The sequence below is a fragment of the Berghia stephanieae genome, chromosome 1 (genome assembly GCF_034508935.2).
Source record: "Berghia stephanieae isolate SIO BIC M18660-M18661 chromosome 1, UCSD_Bste_1.3, whole genome shotgun sequence".
NCBI lineage: Eukaryota > Metazoa > Mollusca > Gastropoda > Nudibranchia > Aeolidiidae > Berghia > Berghia stephanieae.
Window position 1 is genome coordinate 113,023,887 of NC_088360.1, and position 20,247 is coordinate 113,044,133.

At 31.6% G+C, this 20,247-nt stretch overlaps 1 protein-coding gene across 2 annotated transcripts in view; it reads right to left on the reverse strand.

Annotated features, from left to right (window-relative positions):
• Nucleotides 1-20,247, reverse strand: part of LOC144962760 (glycogen debranching enzyme-like) — a 53,105-nt gene that overhangs the window by 17,811 nt on the left and 15,047 nt on the right. The window contains exons 3-15 of one of the 2 annotated variants that reach the window (XM_078895994.1): nucleotides 20,091-20,247; nucleotides 18,699-18,858; nucleotides 17,595-17,777; nucleotides 16,953-17,171; nucleotides 16,369-16,477; nucleotides 15,879-16,002; nucleotides 12,816-12,839; nucleotides 9,851-10,063; nucleotides 8,599-8,735; nucleotides 5,234-5,421; nucleotides 4,603-4,726; nucleotides 1,861-2,126; nucleotides 1,011-1,163 (exon numbers count right to left, since the gene is read on the reverse strand). The exon at nucleotides 20,091-20,247 is cut by the window's right edge and continues 66 nt beyond it. In XM_078895994.1, coding sequence (XP_078752120.1) covers nucleotides 1,011-1,163; nucleotides 1,861-2,126; nucleotides 4,603-4,726; nucleotides 5,234-5,421; nucleotides 8,599-8,735; nucleotides 9,851-10,063; nucleotides 12,816-12,839; nucleotides 15,879-16,002; nucleotides 16,369-16,477; nucleotides 16,953-17,171; nucleotides 17,595-17,777; nucleotides 18,699-18,858; nucleotides 20,091-20,247 — 2,057 coding nt within the window. The remainder of the gene's footprint in view (nucleotides 1-1,010; nucleotides 1,164-1,860; nucleotides 2,127-4,602; nucleotides 4,727-5,233; nucleotides 5,422-8,598; nucleotides 8,736-9,850; nucleotides 10,064-12,815; nucleotides 12,840-15,878; nucleotides 16,003-16,368; nucleotides 16,478-16,952; nucleotides 17,172-17,594; nucleotides 17,778-18,698; nucleotides 18,859-20,090) is intronic. The other variant, XM_078895995.1, reaches the window with a different exon arrangement.

A 20,247-nucleotide genomic window follows, 5' to 3' on the forward strand; every position in this document is an offset into this window, starting at 1 on the left:
TGAGATCATACAGAGTGAACGAAGTTGATGACACTCTGGTCTTTTTTATTGTTTTTTGTCTTCCATTTTTGGTGTAATTTTCACTAAACTGTGTTAACCAGACTATAAATGTTCAAGTTACACAATGTTATGAGTTTCTTAGCCACGCGCACAGCATCTATAGAAGGAATGAAATTGACGTCACTCAGCTCTTTGTTTTTAGCCAGCCATATATAAGGGGATAGAAGACACAGTAAGCGCCTCCCTGCCCACTATGGGAGGTCAGGAACCCCACCCAGCATGAATTCAATCTTTTACCATCTGGGAGAAGGTTTTGTCAGATTAAATGTAGAACTAACAAGTATAAATCAACGTTCGTTCCATCAGCAATAAAAATGTTGAATATTTCATATGGTACAGCAAAACCAAGGACAGATATGTTGACTGATTAAATTAATTAATGTTAGATTAATTGACCAATTGATAATGATGATAATATTTGGTGTCGAATTATCACAATTTAACAAATTGAAAACTAAATGAATATGTTTATGTTGTGTATATCGCACGCGCGAAAGAAAGAAAGAAAGATAAAGAGAAAGAGAAAGAGAAAGAGAAAAAGAGAGAGAGAGAGAGAGAGAGAGAGAGAGAGAGAGAGAGAGAGAGAGAGAGAGAGAGAGAGAGAGAGAGAAAGTAGGAGTGAAATATCTGTTCAATGTTATAGTTATCATATAACGTTACAACAAGTGTAACTAAATGACAAATTGCCATATTTATGGACAATAAAGATCTACTATTATTATTATTATTATTGTTATTATTATTATTATTTTATTATTATATTATTATTATTATTATTATTATTATTAAATACATATTATTTGTGATCAAGAAATAATTACATTTTCAAAATATAAGGAATTTTGTTAATCTCACAAAATAATGATCATCATAAACTTAAAAAAGGCCCATTCCATTTACATATTAAACATTACAATTAAAAAGTGAGAAGAGCGAAATATGATATTTACCTGTGAGAAGCCTTGCCCTGCCAGCATGGTGTGCAACATATTCAAGGCTCGTTTGCCAGCAGTGATACCAAATCTGCTATTGATAAACTGTCTGTCTGGATTGTGTGAGTCAAGCCAAGAAGGATAAAGTCTCTTTTCTGTTACCACATTAATCTGGAATATAAAAAAAAATCAATTAAAATTGATACAGATGTTGCATTTGTACAGAGCACAAATTGAGACTTAGTTACTTGTTGAAAGGTCTAACTAACCATTTGTATTATATGCACTAATCTCCCATTGAAAGTATATGGATGCCCAATATTAAAATGGTGTATATATCATTTAGTTTGTGATTCAGTATTCATAATGTCTCCCATAGATATTGTTGTTTGTGTGTTTCCAGTCGTTGAGATAATTTCCTAGAGTTATACCATTGTTTAAAAAGACAATGGGTTTTTTTTTTTGGTTTGAATTTACAATTCACATTCTCAAATAAATTTTATCTTTATTGACTCATTTGACTAATCTGAGAAAATGTTATCAAAGACATTTTCCTCCCAGCTTCGTTGACATACTTTATCCATTCACATTGATATAAAGCTAATGGAACCTACTTAGTCTAAATTTTATAATTAGAGGTTGGCATAATTTGTTTTTAGTTAATGTTTGGAGTGACAACAGAAATTGTCAGTGAGTATGCTGCCCATTTAATTTTGGCTTTAGAATGGAATGATTATATATAATCTACATTAGAGTAAATATGTCTTGAACCATAACACCTACTTTTTTCATCTGAACAAAAGTGTTATCAACAATAAGACAAGATATAATTCATTTCAATGTCTTTGTCTAATCTTCTGCTACTTACATGATGAGGTACCATTTGATCAAAACCACGATTACTGCCAGTTGCACAGTTGGTGATTGAAACCATTGCAGCTGTTGGCCATGAGTCGTATGCAGATCGTTTATCAATGGGACACTCATTGTCATGGGTCTGATCATAGAACAAAGCATGGGCCATACAGGGCACCATTGGCTGGACACGTGGCTGAATGAAGGCTCCCACCGGCTGACCCCCAAACCGATGAACCAGTCGACCTTGTTCATGTGAGTTCCAAGCAGTAAGAGACTCTTGAAGATAGCAATAAAATTATTCATTTAAAAAGCATGTCAATACACTTTAAAAACTAGAAAACATTCCATAAACAGAAGTCATGCATATATTTTTTTTCTCTGCTTTTATTTATGACCAGAACCATAGAGATTTAACAAAATATTGCATTCTTTTAAAACATGGAAAAGATTCTTAATTATTCATTGTAAGTAAATGCTGTGCTCAATAATTATTTACACGTTTTTTATTTTCATTAATTTATAGCTTAACAATTTAAAAATAATATCAAAGCCTGAAACACTCGTTGTTCATTTTGATTTCTGTTCCAGCAGATATTCTCTAATTCCCTACATTGTCCATTCCTGTAAAAACATGGGTTAAAAATTTCTCACATAAAGAACAAGGTATCATGATATCATTCCCATTTGCTTTTTTAAATTGGTCATGCCAAAGACCAAGCTTTTTAATTGTATTTGATGATGTCCTGAAACTTTGCATCAAAAACAACAATGGCATTTTGTTTAATTGTTTTTAACTGTTTTATGGCGCTTGAGACACATTTAGGTCATTTAACACCGCTGAAAAGACAGAAAATGGGATGGTAAAAAAAAAGTCTAGATTTATTAAAAGCATGCATAAGTATGGCAAAGGGGAATGGTTCAAATAGGGAACAGAGGTAGGTTTCAAAAGAAAACCACCAATGTACTTAGTTTGAGATCACCTAAATGTCTCATCAAGACACAAGCACAGGATCCCACCAAGAGGAAGACAGACACTCAAGGACTTACCAAAAAAAAATCATCACAGCACATAACAGAGAGATGATTTATAAGGACAAAATATCTCCCAAAACTAATACTATACATTCAATTGTTTCTCTCTCAGCCAAAGACTCCAACCAGGGCCAGGACAAACCAAGTAATTTAATTCCAAGACAAAGATATAAAGCAACTCGGAAATCTGATATAGGGGGATAGAAGACACAACAAATGACCTCCTGTCCACCATGGGAAGTCAGAAGCGCCCACCAAGAATGGTATTTTAACACAAGTCATTGTTAAAAACTAATCCAGATGTAAATAGATTTGAAAAAAAAGAAAAAAAAACCCCAAAAGAACCCAACAAAAAAAACAAACAAACCAAACAACCCCCCCCCCCCCCCCCCCCCCCCACCCCTAAAAAAACAAAACAAAAACCCAACAAACTTTTAATACTGGAAAAAAAATGTTTGAGTGTTTCTTCTCAATTATATGATGCTACCTGGTTTGAGAAAAACTTATACAAGTGGCTGTTGAAAATACGAAGTTGTGAAGCACCTCATATATCCAATATAATTATACCAATGTACGGGTGGTGATAAAATGTGAAACAACATAACCACATACAAAAAGATCGTGACGAATGTCAGTTTGTGATTTAATACTTCATGTAAATCGCTTTATGACAATATACCAATATTTACAAGTTTATGGAATAACTGCATAACTCTGTGAGAGAGAGAGAGAGAGAGAGAGAGAGAGAGAGAGAGAGAGAGAGAGAGAGAGAGACAGAGAGACAGAGAGAGAGAGAGAGAGAGAGAGAGAGAGAGGAGAGAGAGAGAGAGAGAGAGAGAGAGAGAGAGAGAGAGAGAGAGAGAGAGAGAGAGAGAGAGAGAGAGAAAATAAGTAGGAGTGAAATATCTGTTCAATGTTACAGTTATCGTTCAACGTTATAGCAAGTGTAACTAAATGACAAATTGCCATATTTATGGACAATAAAGATCTATTATTATTATTATTATTATTATTATTATTATTATTATTATTATTATTGTTATTATTATTATTATTATTATTTATTATTATTATTATTATTATTATTATTATTATTATTATTATTATTATTATATGTTTTGTTTCCTACCAAGTTTTAGGGATGGAAGAAACAAAATTATTAACACAAAGACATTTTCATTTTGATTTTCTAATGATGTCATAATTTTATCCGCATTCTCAAATAAAATTTTGGATCATTATTAATGACATCATCATGGGTCACAGATGGTTACACTTCCATTGTCATTTTCTGTAAACATAAAATTGTCTATCATTTTTTAATTTTGTAATTATCATTGCAATCAATCTGAAGATTTCAATTGAAATACGCAGTCAAATCATTAGTCTTAACACCTACACAACTTTCAATCTAAGGAAGATTGCATTACTTCTCAATATTTTTCAGTCTGCAGTCAGCAAAATCTTAAAGAAACAAGAAATGTGGTCGGAAGTTAGAAACATTTGACTGTTTCCCTCTCAGCCAGGGCATCTGGCCAGGACCAGGACAAAACCAAGTAATCTCATTCCAAGACAAAGACATAAAACATGTTGGAAAACAGATATAGGGGGATAGAAGACACAGTATGTACCTCCTTGCCCACTATGGGAGGTCAGGAACCCCACCCAGATATGTCATTTACTTTCCAACTTATCCTTAGAACTATAAAGAACAACTTACCTCTAACAAGAGAATTGACACCGAGATGATTCATAAATAAATTATCCAAATATTCACTGCCAGTGAATAACTCGGCAATCACGTACAAGTCTGGACGGATTTCTCTAGCAATGTCCAACATATGCTGTGAAAAAAAAACCAAAAAAAAAAAACATTCATATCAATGACTCAATGCAATGATTTGTAAAATCTGCAAGGGCAAATCTTCATGACAATCAATTGATAAGTTAAACACAACCAGATGTTAACTTTTTGACACATCAAGAGGCATAACAATAATCTTACCTTTTACCGCATTTTAAACTTGCCACATTACTTGTAAGATGTCTACAACAAAATTATCTTCTTGTATTTATTTCTAAGTGATATTCTTTCCTAGGTGATCTAGAGTGGTTGAGTTTCTTTTTTTTTTTTTGCTTGTTTTGATAAAGCAAGGTATTGTGAATTCATCTTGGGATTTCCACATCCAGTATTGTATATAATTGCTTCAACAAATACAAATAAAACACCCATTATCCAAGTGAACAAATTACTGATTGACAGCCTTGACCCCAACTCCATCTGATACTAAACGAACACAGCAGGGCACTGATTCCCTCAGTAGAAAATAAGAGAGAAATGCATGGTTTACCTCTGCCACATGAATGGGTGTGCTGTGGCAATTATCCAATCTCAACCCTTGGAATATTTGAGCGGATTGTCTCGTATATTCTTCCATTCTTTGCCATAAGTATGGGCAATCCTCAGGACTTTTCCCATAGTTTAACTTGACACTATCACCCCAAGCTACAAGCTCTCTTCTTAAGTACACATTACGACCTGAATGATGGGAAAAGTAAGAGATAAACTAAAAACATCAAAGACTATAAAACAGCTTTTTTTAAAAAGAAAAGAAAAAAACACCCAAAGTGTGACAAACTTAAATTCTATAAACATTATTATATGTCTAATAAAATTAATAAAAATAAATAAAAATCAGTGGCGGTTCTAGCCTATTTACAGTGGTTGGGCAAAGAGGATTCGGTCATATATATATATATATATATATATATATATATATATATATATATATATATATATATATATATATATATATATATATATATATATATATATATATATATGATATATATTTTTTATTTTTTATTTTTTTGTTTTTTTTTAAATAAAATTTTTTTTTGATTTTTTTTTTCGCCTTTAAACAAAAAATATTTCAACCACCAATAATCACATTCACAATGAAATGACAATACCAGTAGATTTTAATTCTTCCAAACGTAATCAAAAATGAATCACGAAAGAGAATACAACTAAAAAATAAAGCGACGAGACATAATGCGACAACACCTTGACAATACAAGTCCATTTCCTTCACTCGAAAAATTAAAGAGATGCTTTAATCCCTCAACGGCGATATTAATATTGCTTTTACATATTTCTGGTTTTCAGTAGTACGTAGTAACCTTAAAGTTTTCATGGAGAAGCAACAACAGCGATATGACTCGAGTTTCATTCAGAGCTCAAATTGCATAATTTTTACTGCTGTCTTGGTGGTCAGAATGATTGTGCCGGTGGTGGTAGTGGTTGGAATAGTGGTAGCGGTGGTGGTGGTGGTGGAGGAGGAGGAGGAAGACGAGGCGGTGAGGGGTAATTATGGTAGTGGTTTTGGTGGTGCTGTTGGTTAGAATGATAGTTGTGGAGACGATGACGGAAATTGTATGGTGATGTTGATATTGTTTTTATTTCTATTGTTGTACTTGTTGTTAATATTGTTGTTGTTGTTGTTAATGATGATGATGATGATGATGATGATGATGATGATGATGATGATGATGATGATGATGATGATGATTATGATGACAACGACGATGTCGTCGACAATGATGGTTACCATACGATATTACAAAATTTATTCAATCTTAGGCTTTCGCCAATTAATCATACAATTTGATGACCACATACATGAAAGTGGAAAATAATGGCAAATGGGACCAAACAATAAACTGATACCATTAATAACCACCAAAAAAAAATACAACAATAGTAATACCACCAATACGTACAATAATAATAACAATGATAATAATAATAATAATAATAATAATAATAATAATAATAATAATAATAATAATAATAATAATAATAATAATAATAATAACAATAATAATAATAATAATAATAATAATAATAATAATAATAATAATAATAATATTAATAATAATAATAATAATAATAATAATAATAATAATAATAATAATAATAATAATAATAATATTAATAATAATAATAATAATAATAATAATAATAATAATAATAATAATAATAATAATAATAATAATAATAATAATAATAATAATATTACCATCATCATTACTACTACCACCACCGCTACCACTATACCACCATCACCATCATTATTACGTTTCCAATTATTTTTTCTCGTTTTTTAAAATTTGATATCTATCAAAACAGACGAAAATTCCGGTGATTTTTTTAAAGGGTAGTTAAAATATCTACGATTTTATTAGCCCTGAAAACTACGATTTTTATTTTCCTATCTAAAGTAGGCAGGTCTGCTATGACAAGTATCAGTATCAGTTCCATAGTCAAAATAAGACAAACAAAAACAACGTTTATTTAATATTAGGCTTTCGCCAATACTTCATACAATATAATTAAGACAAAATAATGTTACCAATCTCTCCTCATGTATTCGTTTGACTATCGTCACAATAATTACCGTGTTATCTTTGCTCCTTACCCAACCAATCCCTTGCTTCCCGCCTCTTCATCGCGAACCATCTTATGTATGTATTAGCTTCAGGACGGGCAAGTACGGAATCTGCCCACCCTTCCGTATTTCCTCTATAACTTAGAATTCAACTATCTCCTTACTCAGAAGAGTATTTCTCGTATACTAATTCAATTGTTGAGAAAACCAAAATGGTGGTTGTATTTTATATATTTATTTAGTCGTGACTTTTGAATAAAAGTGTTTTGTTTTATTAGAGGGAATACAATAGAAAATTACATTGTTTTGCAAAAATATTTAGTCTGGCAATAAAAATACAGCGGTAATTACTTTAAGAATAATAAAAAAAAAAAGAATTAACAAATTAATTTGTTAAAAAACAAAACAAAAAACAACAACAAAAAACAACAACAACAACAACAACAAACAAATAAGAAAACAATTTAAATAAATGAGTTTTGAGAAACACTAAAGAAAACGAGGGGAAAAAAAAGAAATAATTTAAATGGATAAACAAATATATTAAAACAACACAAACTAATACTAAATTGATATAATATTAGTAAATTAATAAATTTAATTCAATACTGGAACCTTCCCAGCACAAGTAAGGCAATAAATAAGAAAAAGTTCGTTTGCCAAAATCTCTATTTAGTGTACACTGGTTAATAAGGTGGGCTTATTTGAATTAGCCCGACCTAGTACTAGAGAGGCCAGACAGCAAAATCACCGTCAGGCGACGTGACGATGAGATGACGATGTGGGCGGAGTGGAGTGGAGTGGTTGGGGGGGGGGGGGGGGGGGGTGATAAAAAGAACAGGAGCGTATCCTGGTTTATGTATTACGGGATGCATGGTGATTCGCAATCTATCAAAAATACACACAAATTGATTTCAGTACAAAGTATCAATTTTAAGTAGTAACTTTTGAAATTATCTAATTTAGATTTGATTATTTCGGACCTGGTAATACAGCATATAACTTGAAATAACAGGCTGGTATTTGCCCACCCTGCCCATTATTACCAGCCGTCCCTGATAAAAATAAATAAATGTTTTAATTGATATGATACAACTTTTTTATTACTTGTGAAATTTACATTTTGGTGATTTCATGTCCCTTTTCTATTCATGGCATTGACATGTAACAAATATTGTACAACTGAAATATAGAATATTGAAGATGTTTCAATACAGAATCATGCATGATACATATTTCAAAAAATACAGCTTCATTGTGTTTACCTGGTTCAGCAAAATTACGGAGAGGATCATCACCCATCACCCAACCATTGACTGCCATCACCATCGACCCCTCTTCCAATGACATTTTTTCCTCTTTTTCAACACCACCCTCATGGGATTTTGGTATGATAAAGTATCTGAAGGAAGTAAACATGAATCTCAACAAAGGGGTCATGGTAGTTTAAATGGTAAAGCACTCGATTCACAAAATATATCTGCTTCAAATTTGCATCGATTTTTTTTTTTGAGGTTATTTTGTTGTCTTTATTTTTTAACTATTTTTTTTTGGGGGGGGGGGGGGGGGGGGGGGGGGGGGTGTCCGACCACTATTTCCTCTCAGCAGTGATTAGGATGCTGTGTTTCAGTAAAATCTGATGCAAAGTACTTTACAATAGATTAGCATCCTATCGCAAGCCTAGGAACCAGTGTTACCATCTGTTTAACACTTCAGATAACAAAAATAAACTCTGCCGTCACAGAACTTATTGAACTAAATAAATAAATAATTCTCGTTTTGTTTTTGTTTTTTCAATTCCTTAAAAACAAGCAGTCACATATTTTATAAAATAGAAAAATAAATTATTACTTCTCGTTTATAAATGATTTGCTGTTGAAATTTTTTTTTTTTAATGTACATTCAATGCCACATTGTAGGCAATTTTGACCATTGCATATCCATTTGTCTGATAATTTAAAAAAAAAAAAAAAAAAGATAACAAATCTGTTACCTCCTTCACTCATTCTTTTATTCTTTAATGACCCTTTATACCAGATGGATTTCCTCCAAAAATACATTAATTTACACCTTTACTTGTCTGCTGGAAATCAAATGAAATCTGTTAACTGATCTTTCTTAATTTAGTCATGAAAAAAACATATTAACTTTACCTCTCATGAATGTATATATATATATATATATATATATATATATATATATAGAATACAAATTGTCACTCATATTTTTTGAGGCCGAAACGTTCGTTTCTGTGTCTCTTTACACGTCCTCAGTCAGCGTAATCCCGATTACGCCGACTGAGGACGTGTAAAGAGACACAGAAACGAACGTTTCAGCCACAAAAAATGAGTGACAATTTGTATTCTATATTAGCTCTAACCATCATTATCGAGCACTTTCGTACCTACAAGTACCCACCAACACTCATAAATATATATATATATATATATGTAATATAGTAGAAAATAATAATTTCTAATACATCCATTTCCTCATCATTACAAGTGAAAAACTTACCCAAACATTAACGGTTCATCTGGTGTAACTTTTGGTAGTTTTGGACCAGCTGGATTGATGAATCGCCATCTGACATTGGCTATGAAATTGGATATGGCAACATTGATGTGATCCAATATTATTCTCTCCTTGTTAGAATTCAAACTGACAAGCTCTCCTGTAAGAGCCTCACAACATTTATTTATTCTGTCAGAACGGGAGAACACACCAGGTCTGTAAAGATGAAATAATTGAGATATGATAACAACAAGCTTTTTAAAAATGATGTTAATTCATAATGTCATGATAAGTTTATTGAATTTGTCTTCTCTGTTTAAAATATAAGATCGCCAGATAAACTTGAAGAATATATTTCAAAGAAAAATTGATATCTACATTTCGAAAGCGAAAGTTGCATGTGTAAGTCTTGACAGACTAGTTTAACAGACATAAACTGGGATCCAATTAAGATGCATTGCTACTCATGTGACTATTTTATGAGTTTCTATAGGTTGATAATTCACAAAATAAAGTAAGAAGGTGCTAGGAGATGTCTATTTTGTTAATATAAACTAAAAAGAACGATTTTTGGTCTTAAATGATTCAAAACTTTCACTGTCCATATTTTAGAGTATGGACAGTTAATTTAAAAGAATATTCTGCTAATATGAATTTATCATTCATAACATCATTTTACGCTAAATTGTGAAGACAGTACAGTTGAAAATGAAATATGTATATACCAGATTTACATTCATTTTATTTTTTTTTTTAATTACCAATGTTGACAATTAAAAATAAATAAAAAGGTTCCTTTCAATGTCTTCTTCTATCAAGAAAAAAACAAATATTAATTCAATACAAAAAGAAAACCAATTTCATTCCGTAATGTTTTCAACAAACTGTTGGCTACAAATCAAATTTCATTCAAGGGAGGAAAGGATCAAACATGTTATGCCAACATGCGTTTTTGCTCTTTGGTTTATATACTCCAGTGACAAAGACTCAATAGTTATTATCTGGCTTGAGGAGAAATAGTTATCACTTGTCTTAAGCGGGTATGGAATCGAAACCAAAAATTCATTAACTTATGGTCACCTGTTTTGCGTAATACAGGGGGTGCAATAGAGGATTTTCAGCTTACTCTTTCAGTAAATTCTGTTTAATTAAAGAGGGAGGTGGGAGCATTAAACTGAAAACCACCAACAAAACCACATTTGTTAGAAAACAAGCAGTTTCTCTGTCTTCGCCTTTAGACATCAGGCATGCTACTTAAAAGGTGGTGAGTCTATCTGAACCAAAAATATGCACAGAGCCTTTACTATAAAATTCTGAGGTTAAAGAGATAATCACAGACTATTTAAATACTATTTAGCAGGGTCCAAACCTTAACACTTCAATCAATCTAGAATAGGTAGTTTGACCATTTCACTTTTCACAAAATGTCACATATTATAGCACATAGCATCAATATGATCTCAATGCATTCAGATCTTTGTAGTAATAAGATTAATGAGATGTCCTTTTCATGCAGGGTTAATACTAAGGGTAGGAAGGTCAACGTGCTCTGTTACATATTAATTGTTTATAAGGTAAACAAGATATCCATGTAAATCAATGGCCGAATTAATTACTCAAAATAACAAGGCTATGTTCAAATGTGAATGGAGAAGAAGTCGGAGCAGTTTACAGCAATCTCTCTCTCTCTCTCTCTCTCTCTCTCTCTCTCTCTCTCTCTCTCTCTCTCTCTCTCTCTCTCTCTCTCTCTTTCTCTCTCACTGTCTCCCTCCTTCCCTCTCTCTCTCTTTCTCTCTCTTTATCTATCTGTCTCTATCGCAGTGCATAATAATTTTCTTGCCCTTACTTTCTGTCAAGGATCCAGAGATCATTCTTTTGATATTCTTGTTGAGATTTGAAAATGAAAGGGTAAAGTAATTGATTTTGACCCAATAAACAATTTAAAAAAGATACAAATCCTAAAAGCAGGTTGAAGAGAGTGAGAGGGGCTTAATATTCCATAGCAACTCGTTTAAATGTCCAAACAACTAGAACCAAATAGAAGAGAGAAAAAAAAAGGTCACTTAAATCAAGATGACTAAGGATGAAATCTATAAAAATGAAAAACAATTAGGCCCTTTCTAGGCATTCCATGGAGGAATATAGATAATCCATCAAATAAAGTCTGATGTTAACAGGAATCACCCATGTTGCCCGAAGTGCCTGAAGCTGGGCTCAGACCCACGACCTTCTGGGTTATAATCCACTGCCTTAATCACTCTGCACCATGAAACCTATGTAAGTATATAAATCATGTTCTAAACCAGTCAATGAATCAACTTAAGCATCCACTGGAGAAAATCCAAACCTAACATGGCTTTTATCAATTTTTACATACATTGATTTGAAATGTGACTAATCGTTCTTTTATGAATTTTAAAAAAAAGGTGGATTTGATTTAAATCAAATTGAAAACAATGTGGAAACCAATCACGGAAAGAGTGTTGTAAGGGGAGGGGGGAGGCTCTAGATTTAATATATAATTCAACTAAGAATGGATTTCAGGAACAAGATGTCGTTGTCTTTCAAGTTTCTCAGTCACTTATTCACAGTTACAATGTTGAATCACCTAGCAAGACATAAACAATAAAGTTGAAAGGATTATCAAAATGCTGGTAATATTATTCCTGACACAATAATTCAGACCAAAATGATTCCTCTGAGCAATAGGTAATAGGCCATCCTACCATTTGTAAATTCATCTTTCTGTAGACTCAGATGCAAATTCTTAATATGCATTAACGAATAAATGTTAACTCACGATGCTGAGTTAAAATAAAAAAGACAAACGCCGACAGCAAATTAAAGGGGAAAAAATACACTATAAATTAAAATTATCAAATACAAAACACATATACAAGGCTGGAAATTTATATCTTTTCAATGGGATGGGAAAAATGCCAGCATATCTACCCTAATGATTTTTTACCCTAGTCTTTGGGTCATGTTGGGACTGTAAGTGAAAAAAAAACACAAAAAACTAAAATTTTAAATTCTATTTATTACTTGGATTAAACAATAAAATGACTAAATGAAAAAAGCAAGTACTCAAGCATTGGAAAAGTGAGAGGAAAAAAATATTTAAATCTAATGCTACAAAACCTAAAACAAACCTTAATGGAGAGGGCAACATTATTTTAATTTTTAAAATGTGTTATAAACATTTTGAATGACTTATAGAATTATCAATAGTCATTTATTGATTATTGACAAATCAATTTGTTGGCAACTCAACCATTCTAATTCTTACTTCCTTTTCACATTAGCTGTCATTCACAACTATTGGTATCCATATTATATCTATACATTATCAATTCTGAAAATATCATATGAGTTATATAATATTTGGTGACAGTCATGTTTAATTTCTTAATCTAATTTCTGAACTGAGGTTTTCCCGTAAACGCGCGTGCACACACACACACAGACAGACAGACACACACACACACACACACACACACACACACTTACACAAATTAATGATAATAATAATAATAAGAAGAAGAAGAAGAAGAAGAAAAAGAAGAAGAAGAAGAAGAAGAAGAAGAAGAAGAAGAAGAGAGAAGAAGAAGAAGAAGAAGAAGAAGAAGAAGAGAGAAGAAGAAGAAGAAGAAGAAGAAGAAGAAGAAGAAGAAGAAGAAGAAGAAGAAGAAGAAGAAGAAGAAGAGAAGAGGTAGAAGAGGTAGAAGAAGAAGAAGAAGAAAGAAGAAGAAGAAGAAGAAGAAGAAGAAGAAGAAGAAGAAGAAGAAGAAGAAGAAGAAGAAGAAAGAAGAGATAGAAATGAAAGAAGAATTAAAACAAGAAATAAGAAGTAATGATGAAGATGAAAAAGAAAAATTGATGGAAAAAATAAAAGAACTAAAGAAGCAGTCAGACAAAAGAAATTGAGAAGATATTAATAGCATACAATGAATTGAAGATATAATATAGTTATAAAATTTGGTACACTAGATTAATTTTTATTATTTTAGGGTTTCACCGAAACTGGTCATCACACAGAACAGAAGACAGGAACAAATAGACAATCCAAAAATTAAGCAAAAGGGAACTAATAATAGATTATTGAAATTATAAAAGTCACGGAAAAGAGAAAGAAGAAGCTAGAAGAAGTAACCGAAAGTAAAAGAAAGAAGAATCAAGAAAAAAGAAGAAGAAAAAAAAGAGAAGAAGAAGGAAAAAAGAAGAATTAGAAAAAATAGATTCCTAGAAAAGAAGAGAGAAAAGGAAGAAAAAGAAGCAAGAAACAGAACAAAAAAAAGAAGAAGGAAAGAAGAAAGAAGAAGAGGAGAAGGAAGAAGAAGAAAGTGAAACTAAGGAAGAAGGAAGAAGAATAAGTTATAGAAGAAGAAAGAAGATAGTCAAGAAGAATGAATTGTAAGGTATCAAAGAGAAAAGAAAAGAAGTTAAGAAAGAACGAAGATTGAAAAGAAGACGAAGAAGAATGAAAGAAATGTGAAGAAGACGAATAGAAGAAGAGAGATAAAGAAGAAAAGATAGAAGAGCAAGAATGAATGAAAAAAAGAAGAAAAGAAGAAGTAATCACAATGAGAGTAGTTAAGAAAGAATGATAAGAAGAAAAGAAAGTAAGATAAAAGAGAAGAAGAAGAAAAGAAGATAGATAAGAGAAGAAGAAAAATAATAGAGAGAAGAAAAAATAAGAAGAGAAGAAAAGAAATAGAATGACAAAAAGAAGAGAAGAAAAGGAAGAAGAAAGAAGTGAAGAAGAAATAAAAAGATAAGAAAAGAATAAGAAGAAGAAGAGAAGAAGAAGAAGAAGAAGAAGAAGAAGAAGAAGAAGAAGAAGAAAGAAGAAGAAGAAGAAGAGAAGAAGAAGAAGAAGAAGAAGAAGAAGAAGAAGAAGAAGAAGAAGAAGAAGAAGAAGAAGAAGAAGAAGAAGAAGAAGAAGAAGAAGAAGAAGAAGAAGAGAAGAGAAGAAGAAGAAGAAGAAGAAGAAGAAGAAGAAGAAGAGAAAGAAGAAGAAGAAGAAGAAGAAGAAGAAGAAGAAGAAGAAGAAGAAGAAGAAGAAGAAGAAGAAGAAGAAGAAGAAGAAGAAGAAGAAGAAGAAGAAGAAGAAGAGAAGAAGAAGAAGAAGAGAAGAAGAGAAGAAGAAGAAGAAGAAGAAGAAAGAAGAAGAAGAAGAAGAAGAAGAAGAAGAAGAAGAAGAAGAAGAAGAAGAAGAAGAAGAAGAGAAGAAGAAAGAGAAGAAGAAGAAGAAGAAGAAGAAAAGAAGAAGAAGAAGAAGAAGAAGAAGAAGAAGAAGAAGAAGAAGAAGAAGAAGAAGAAGAAGAAGAAGAAGAAGAAGAAGAAGAAGAAGAAGAAGAATGAGAACAGCAATGACCATGAAATGAATTGATTGAAATGATAATTATACAAAATTTAGCAGCAATAATCTCCTGAAAGAATTCAATGGTTTTGTTTTGTTTTTAGGGGTTTCGGGCACTTGCAACACTTTTAGGTCATTTCAGCACCAGTGAACAGGGAGATGACAGGGGAAAAGTTGTAGATCTGAAGTCCAAATAATAGGTAAGGCAAAGGGAACTATCAATGAGCATTTTTTGACATTAGCTAAAAGTCCCATCCTGGCACAAGCAAAGGATCCAGCTATGAAGAATACACTCAAATGTTTACAAAGTATAATAATATTCTAAACTAAAAACTATAAAAGTACATAAGAGATATGATTTTTAAGGGAAAAAAAATCTTCTGTCAAAAACTCTTTACTGATTCCCTCTCAACTAAGAATCTCTGTCAGCAGAATTAGGAAAAAATCAAGCAATGTCAATCTAGAACCAAAAAAAAAGAGCAATGTGGAAAGGGAAAACAGATATCGGTGGATAGTGGACACAGCAAAAGTGACCTCTCTGCCCACCATGGGAAAGGGTTCAAATTATTTGTTTTTAAACGGAAAGTGTATCTTTTATTTTCATTGCTTTGTTTTGTTTTGTTTGGTATTCCTCAAATAGAAAAGAGCAAATATAAGTTTTTATATAACCTGTCTGTGTTGAAAAGCTTCATGACGACGTTTAAATCAACTGTTGAATGGAACCGACGGAATTTAGGATCTTGGATTATCTCAAGTTTCTCTTCCTTCACTTCATTAAAGCCATTAGAATTGCCTGTAAAAAAAATGCGTAATGTGTCTCTCTCACCTATCTATTGATGACGTTAGTTACAATATTTATCATTGATTAATCTAGTAAAAGATATTTTAAGCATAAAAGCATGTCATCGTTCATTATTCATAAACTATCTGAGCATTGATAATCCCGATAATTGAGAAAAATAATCCAGGCATGAAAATAATTCATATGTTAAGTACCAACAACAATTAGTATTGCTCCATAAAATTGAAGAGAGAAAAGGATCATCTGACAAAAATGTTGGAGTGAACTTATTTTTAAATTAACTGATAAGAAATTGTAATCTAATAGTCCATTATCAGAGTATGTAATGTGACCAATAATCAAGCCATTAATTCTCACTATTTATAGCCTTTTTGAATTCCTTGAGGATGGTATCCACACTGACACAGTAAAACTCGTGAATCCTGTGCATAGGAAAAATCTTGTGACGTACAACATGATCTATGGTCTGGAGATTAAACAGAAAATTATCAAAGTTATAGAAGTTTGGTTAAATGATTATGCTTATTACATTGTAAGAAGAAGAAGAAGAAAAAGAAGAAGAAGAAGAAGAAGAAGAAGAAGAAGAAGAAGAAGAAGAAGAAGAAGAAGAAGAAGAAGAAGAAGAAGAAGAAGAAGAAGAAGAAAAAGAAGAAGAAGAAGGAGAAGAAGAAGGAGAAGAGGAAGGAGAAGAAAAAGAAGAACAAGAGCAACAACAACTACAACATCAACAATAACAACAACGACGATGACGACAACAACGAAAAAAAAATACAACAGAAAAAAGAAGAAGGAGAGGATGATGATGATGATGATGATGATGATGATGATGATGATGATGATGATGATGATGATGATGATGATAAGAAAGACAGAAGAATAATCCAAAATTCATGACATCATGATAAGTTTGGATTTCAATTTTTTTTAAGGATAACACTTACTCTTAAATGATCTTCTGAGTTGACAGTGACAGGAATCCCTTCCTTTTCCCATAATCCCTTACTCACTTCCAAGCTAAAGTTTTCAAAGATACGGTCTACTACATAAGCTGGTCGCAGATGTGGGGAGTTATCAAGGTTGAAGGTGCATTCTGGATGTTCTAACACCCATGGACTGTCCTTTGCTGTATGATTGTAGACTAGGTCTGACATACTCATTAACTGGTGGGGTAAAAGTCAAGATAAATATGATGTTGATCACGATTACAGTCACAAGGATCATGATGGGAAAAAAATGCAAAACATGGAAAAAGTAAGCCTGTTCCTTATTAACCTAATAATCCCTGTTTTGTTGAAAAATTAAATCAATAAATATGAAGACATTGATTAACAAATCCAAAAAAAAGTCTCTCAATGTGACAACTTTGACAGCTTCTTTTTGAAGTTATTAAATGCCATAAAATGAAACTAAGTTTGAAATGAACAATCAATTCTACAAGGTAAAAATCCAATCTACGATTTAGCTCTATTACATACACTGAGAACCTGAAAATTCAAAGAGACCCTGGTTTTTTTTGTGTGATAAAATAAAGAAAAAGAGAGTATTGAGTCAATTTCGATATCTATATAAATATAAATACATACCCCATGATCACGGTTCATTTGTTTGACCAACTCCTCCACATCTTTGAGCGTGTATTTCTTGTTACCGGGACTGTATACAGGACTTAACCTAAGTTGGTCTCTTATGGAATAAGCAGAGTTTGAAATGCCTAATTCTTGGATAGGGGTGAAATGAATCATGTTGTAACCTGATTCAGTTGACACCTATATCAAATCAGAGAAAAATATTTTAATATATGATTTCATGCACGAAAAAGAATTATTATCAACAATTTTTTTAATTAAACAATTCGTATAACATAATTTGAGCTGTTCAAGCACCCCTTCCCACTTGCCCTCGTATGAGGTTCTAAATGTGGTGTTTTTTATCACACATTATCCATTGGTAGAATATTAGAGCATTTTAATTTAACCTTTTAATTTCTCACACAACAACTCCATTACATGAAGGATTCGTGAATATTTGAGCCACCCAAAAGTCATAATGAAAAGGAATTAGTCCAGCATGTGGAGCCTAGAATTAAATAATGTCACTGGAAAAATTCAGAAAAATGTTTAAGCATCATACTACAAGTTGCATTGAGAAATAATATAATATAACAACTTACAGGAATAAAAATAACAAGTCACAAAAATACACACGATCACATCTGACTGCCTTCCTCATGGAAAAGGGCTTCTGCTAGTGTATGGGCAAAACCAGATCGTCCCAAGACAACGATATAAAGCCACAAAGAAAACGGTGACAGATAAAGAAGACCCTACAAATAGCTTCATCTCCCGCCTGTTTATTAATCTGGGTTTACTTTAAAAAAGTGAATAATCATTAAATAGAATAATAGAGATGAAAAAATTATATGACCCTGAAATTTTTGTCTCTTTAAAGAGTGACTGTTAACTCTCGTAATTGAGAGTATTCATCATATCATTATCATTGAATGAGCATCAAAATATTGTAGCCTCTTTTACTTCTATACACTGTTCTGAGCCTTTCATTTCAAGTGGTGAGTGAAATCATAACTTATATCACTTTCAACAGTTTGGACAGTTGCTTATTCCATAAATATTCAAATCCTTGATCGAATCAATGATTCTTAAATGGTACAAACAATGATTACTGCAGACCTGGAGGCGACCCATCCATTGGTCAAAGGGTCCGAGCAATTTTGTGATCACAGTTTGACATGTTATAGCATCCATACCAACTTCGTCATCATTTGGGCCAATATGAAGAGTGGGATCCACCAAAAAGTAACCAGAGCCATTGCTACGCTTTGGGTCTTCACTTGAAAGCAAAGGGAAAATTGACAGATTTATGTTTTCAAAACGAGTATTTTACTCCAGCTTCTCACTTACCTTAACATAAACTGCCTAGAACAATTTTGTTTTACTCATAAAAAATAGAAGTCCCACTGCATTAGCTTTATCAGAATAAAATAAAATCCTGTCATCAATGCCATGATTACAATTTATCAAAACTGATATTACGATATCTTAATTTGGGTTAAGTAAAGAAACAATTATAATGACAGTGAATTAATTGGTGGCACTGATTGCAAACTTACATTTTCTGAGCCACCCAAGTAAAAAACAATGTGTGAATAATATGTAAACATTGTATAACTTTCAAGGCATCTTACATTGCACAATAAAAGATGGAAATCTGGTTCTAGGACAATTGCTCGTGAAAGGAATTTATAATTCAGAAGAATATCGAAAATTGAGAAAACTGTAGATGAAATAATCAAAATGCTTTGTTGTTTTCCAGCCAGAAACCAGAGACCAAAATCTAATAAGCATATTCTCGTGAAGCCAAAAATGACGCACGCATTTGCATATTCATCACCCCATATCTGGAACTCCTTTCCAAGATATATCAGAGGCACTTATGATGCAGAATTCACTTTAAAAATGTTTCTTTTTAATATGATACACTGAATAATAATTATATTGCTTTGTTTTATGCTGATGTTTGAGTGACCGTATGATTGAATGACTTGTGTTACATTGCTGTTAAGCACTTTAAACTTGTTAAGATACGGGGTATGGTGCTGTATAAAAACCATATCATTATTATTATTATTATTTTTTTATTTTTTTTATATTATTATTATTATTATTATTTATTATTATTATTATTATTATTATTATTATTATTATTATTATTATCATATTATTATTATTATTATTATTATTATTATTATTATTATTATTATTATTATTATTATTATTTTATTATTATTATTATTATTATTATCATTATTATTATTATTATTATTATCATTATTATTATTATTTTTTATTTGTTATATTATTATTAATATTATTATTATTATTATTATTATTATTATTATTATTATCATTATTATTAGTATTATTATTATCATTATTATTATAATTGTTGTTGTTATTATTATTATTATCATTAGAACTATCTCATATCTACGGCTTGCATTTATGTGTGATGTTATTTGACATATATTAAACCATTGGTAACAATCACTTTCATGGTCATACCTGTTATCTGTCGTAAAAAAGAAATTGAAAGATCCAGCGATAACCATTTTGATTTCCGCCATTAGATCTGTCCGATCTCCTTTGATTCCAGTGATATTTCTCCATTCTACTTCTGAGTAACATGAACGCTTGAAAGCTGTCTGATTGTTTACTGGAT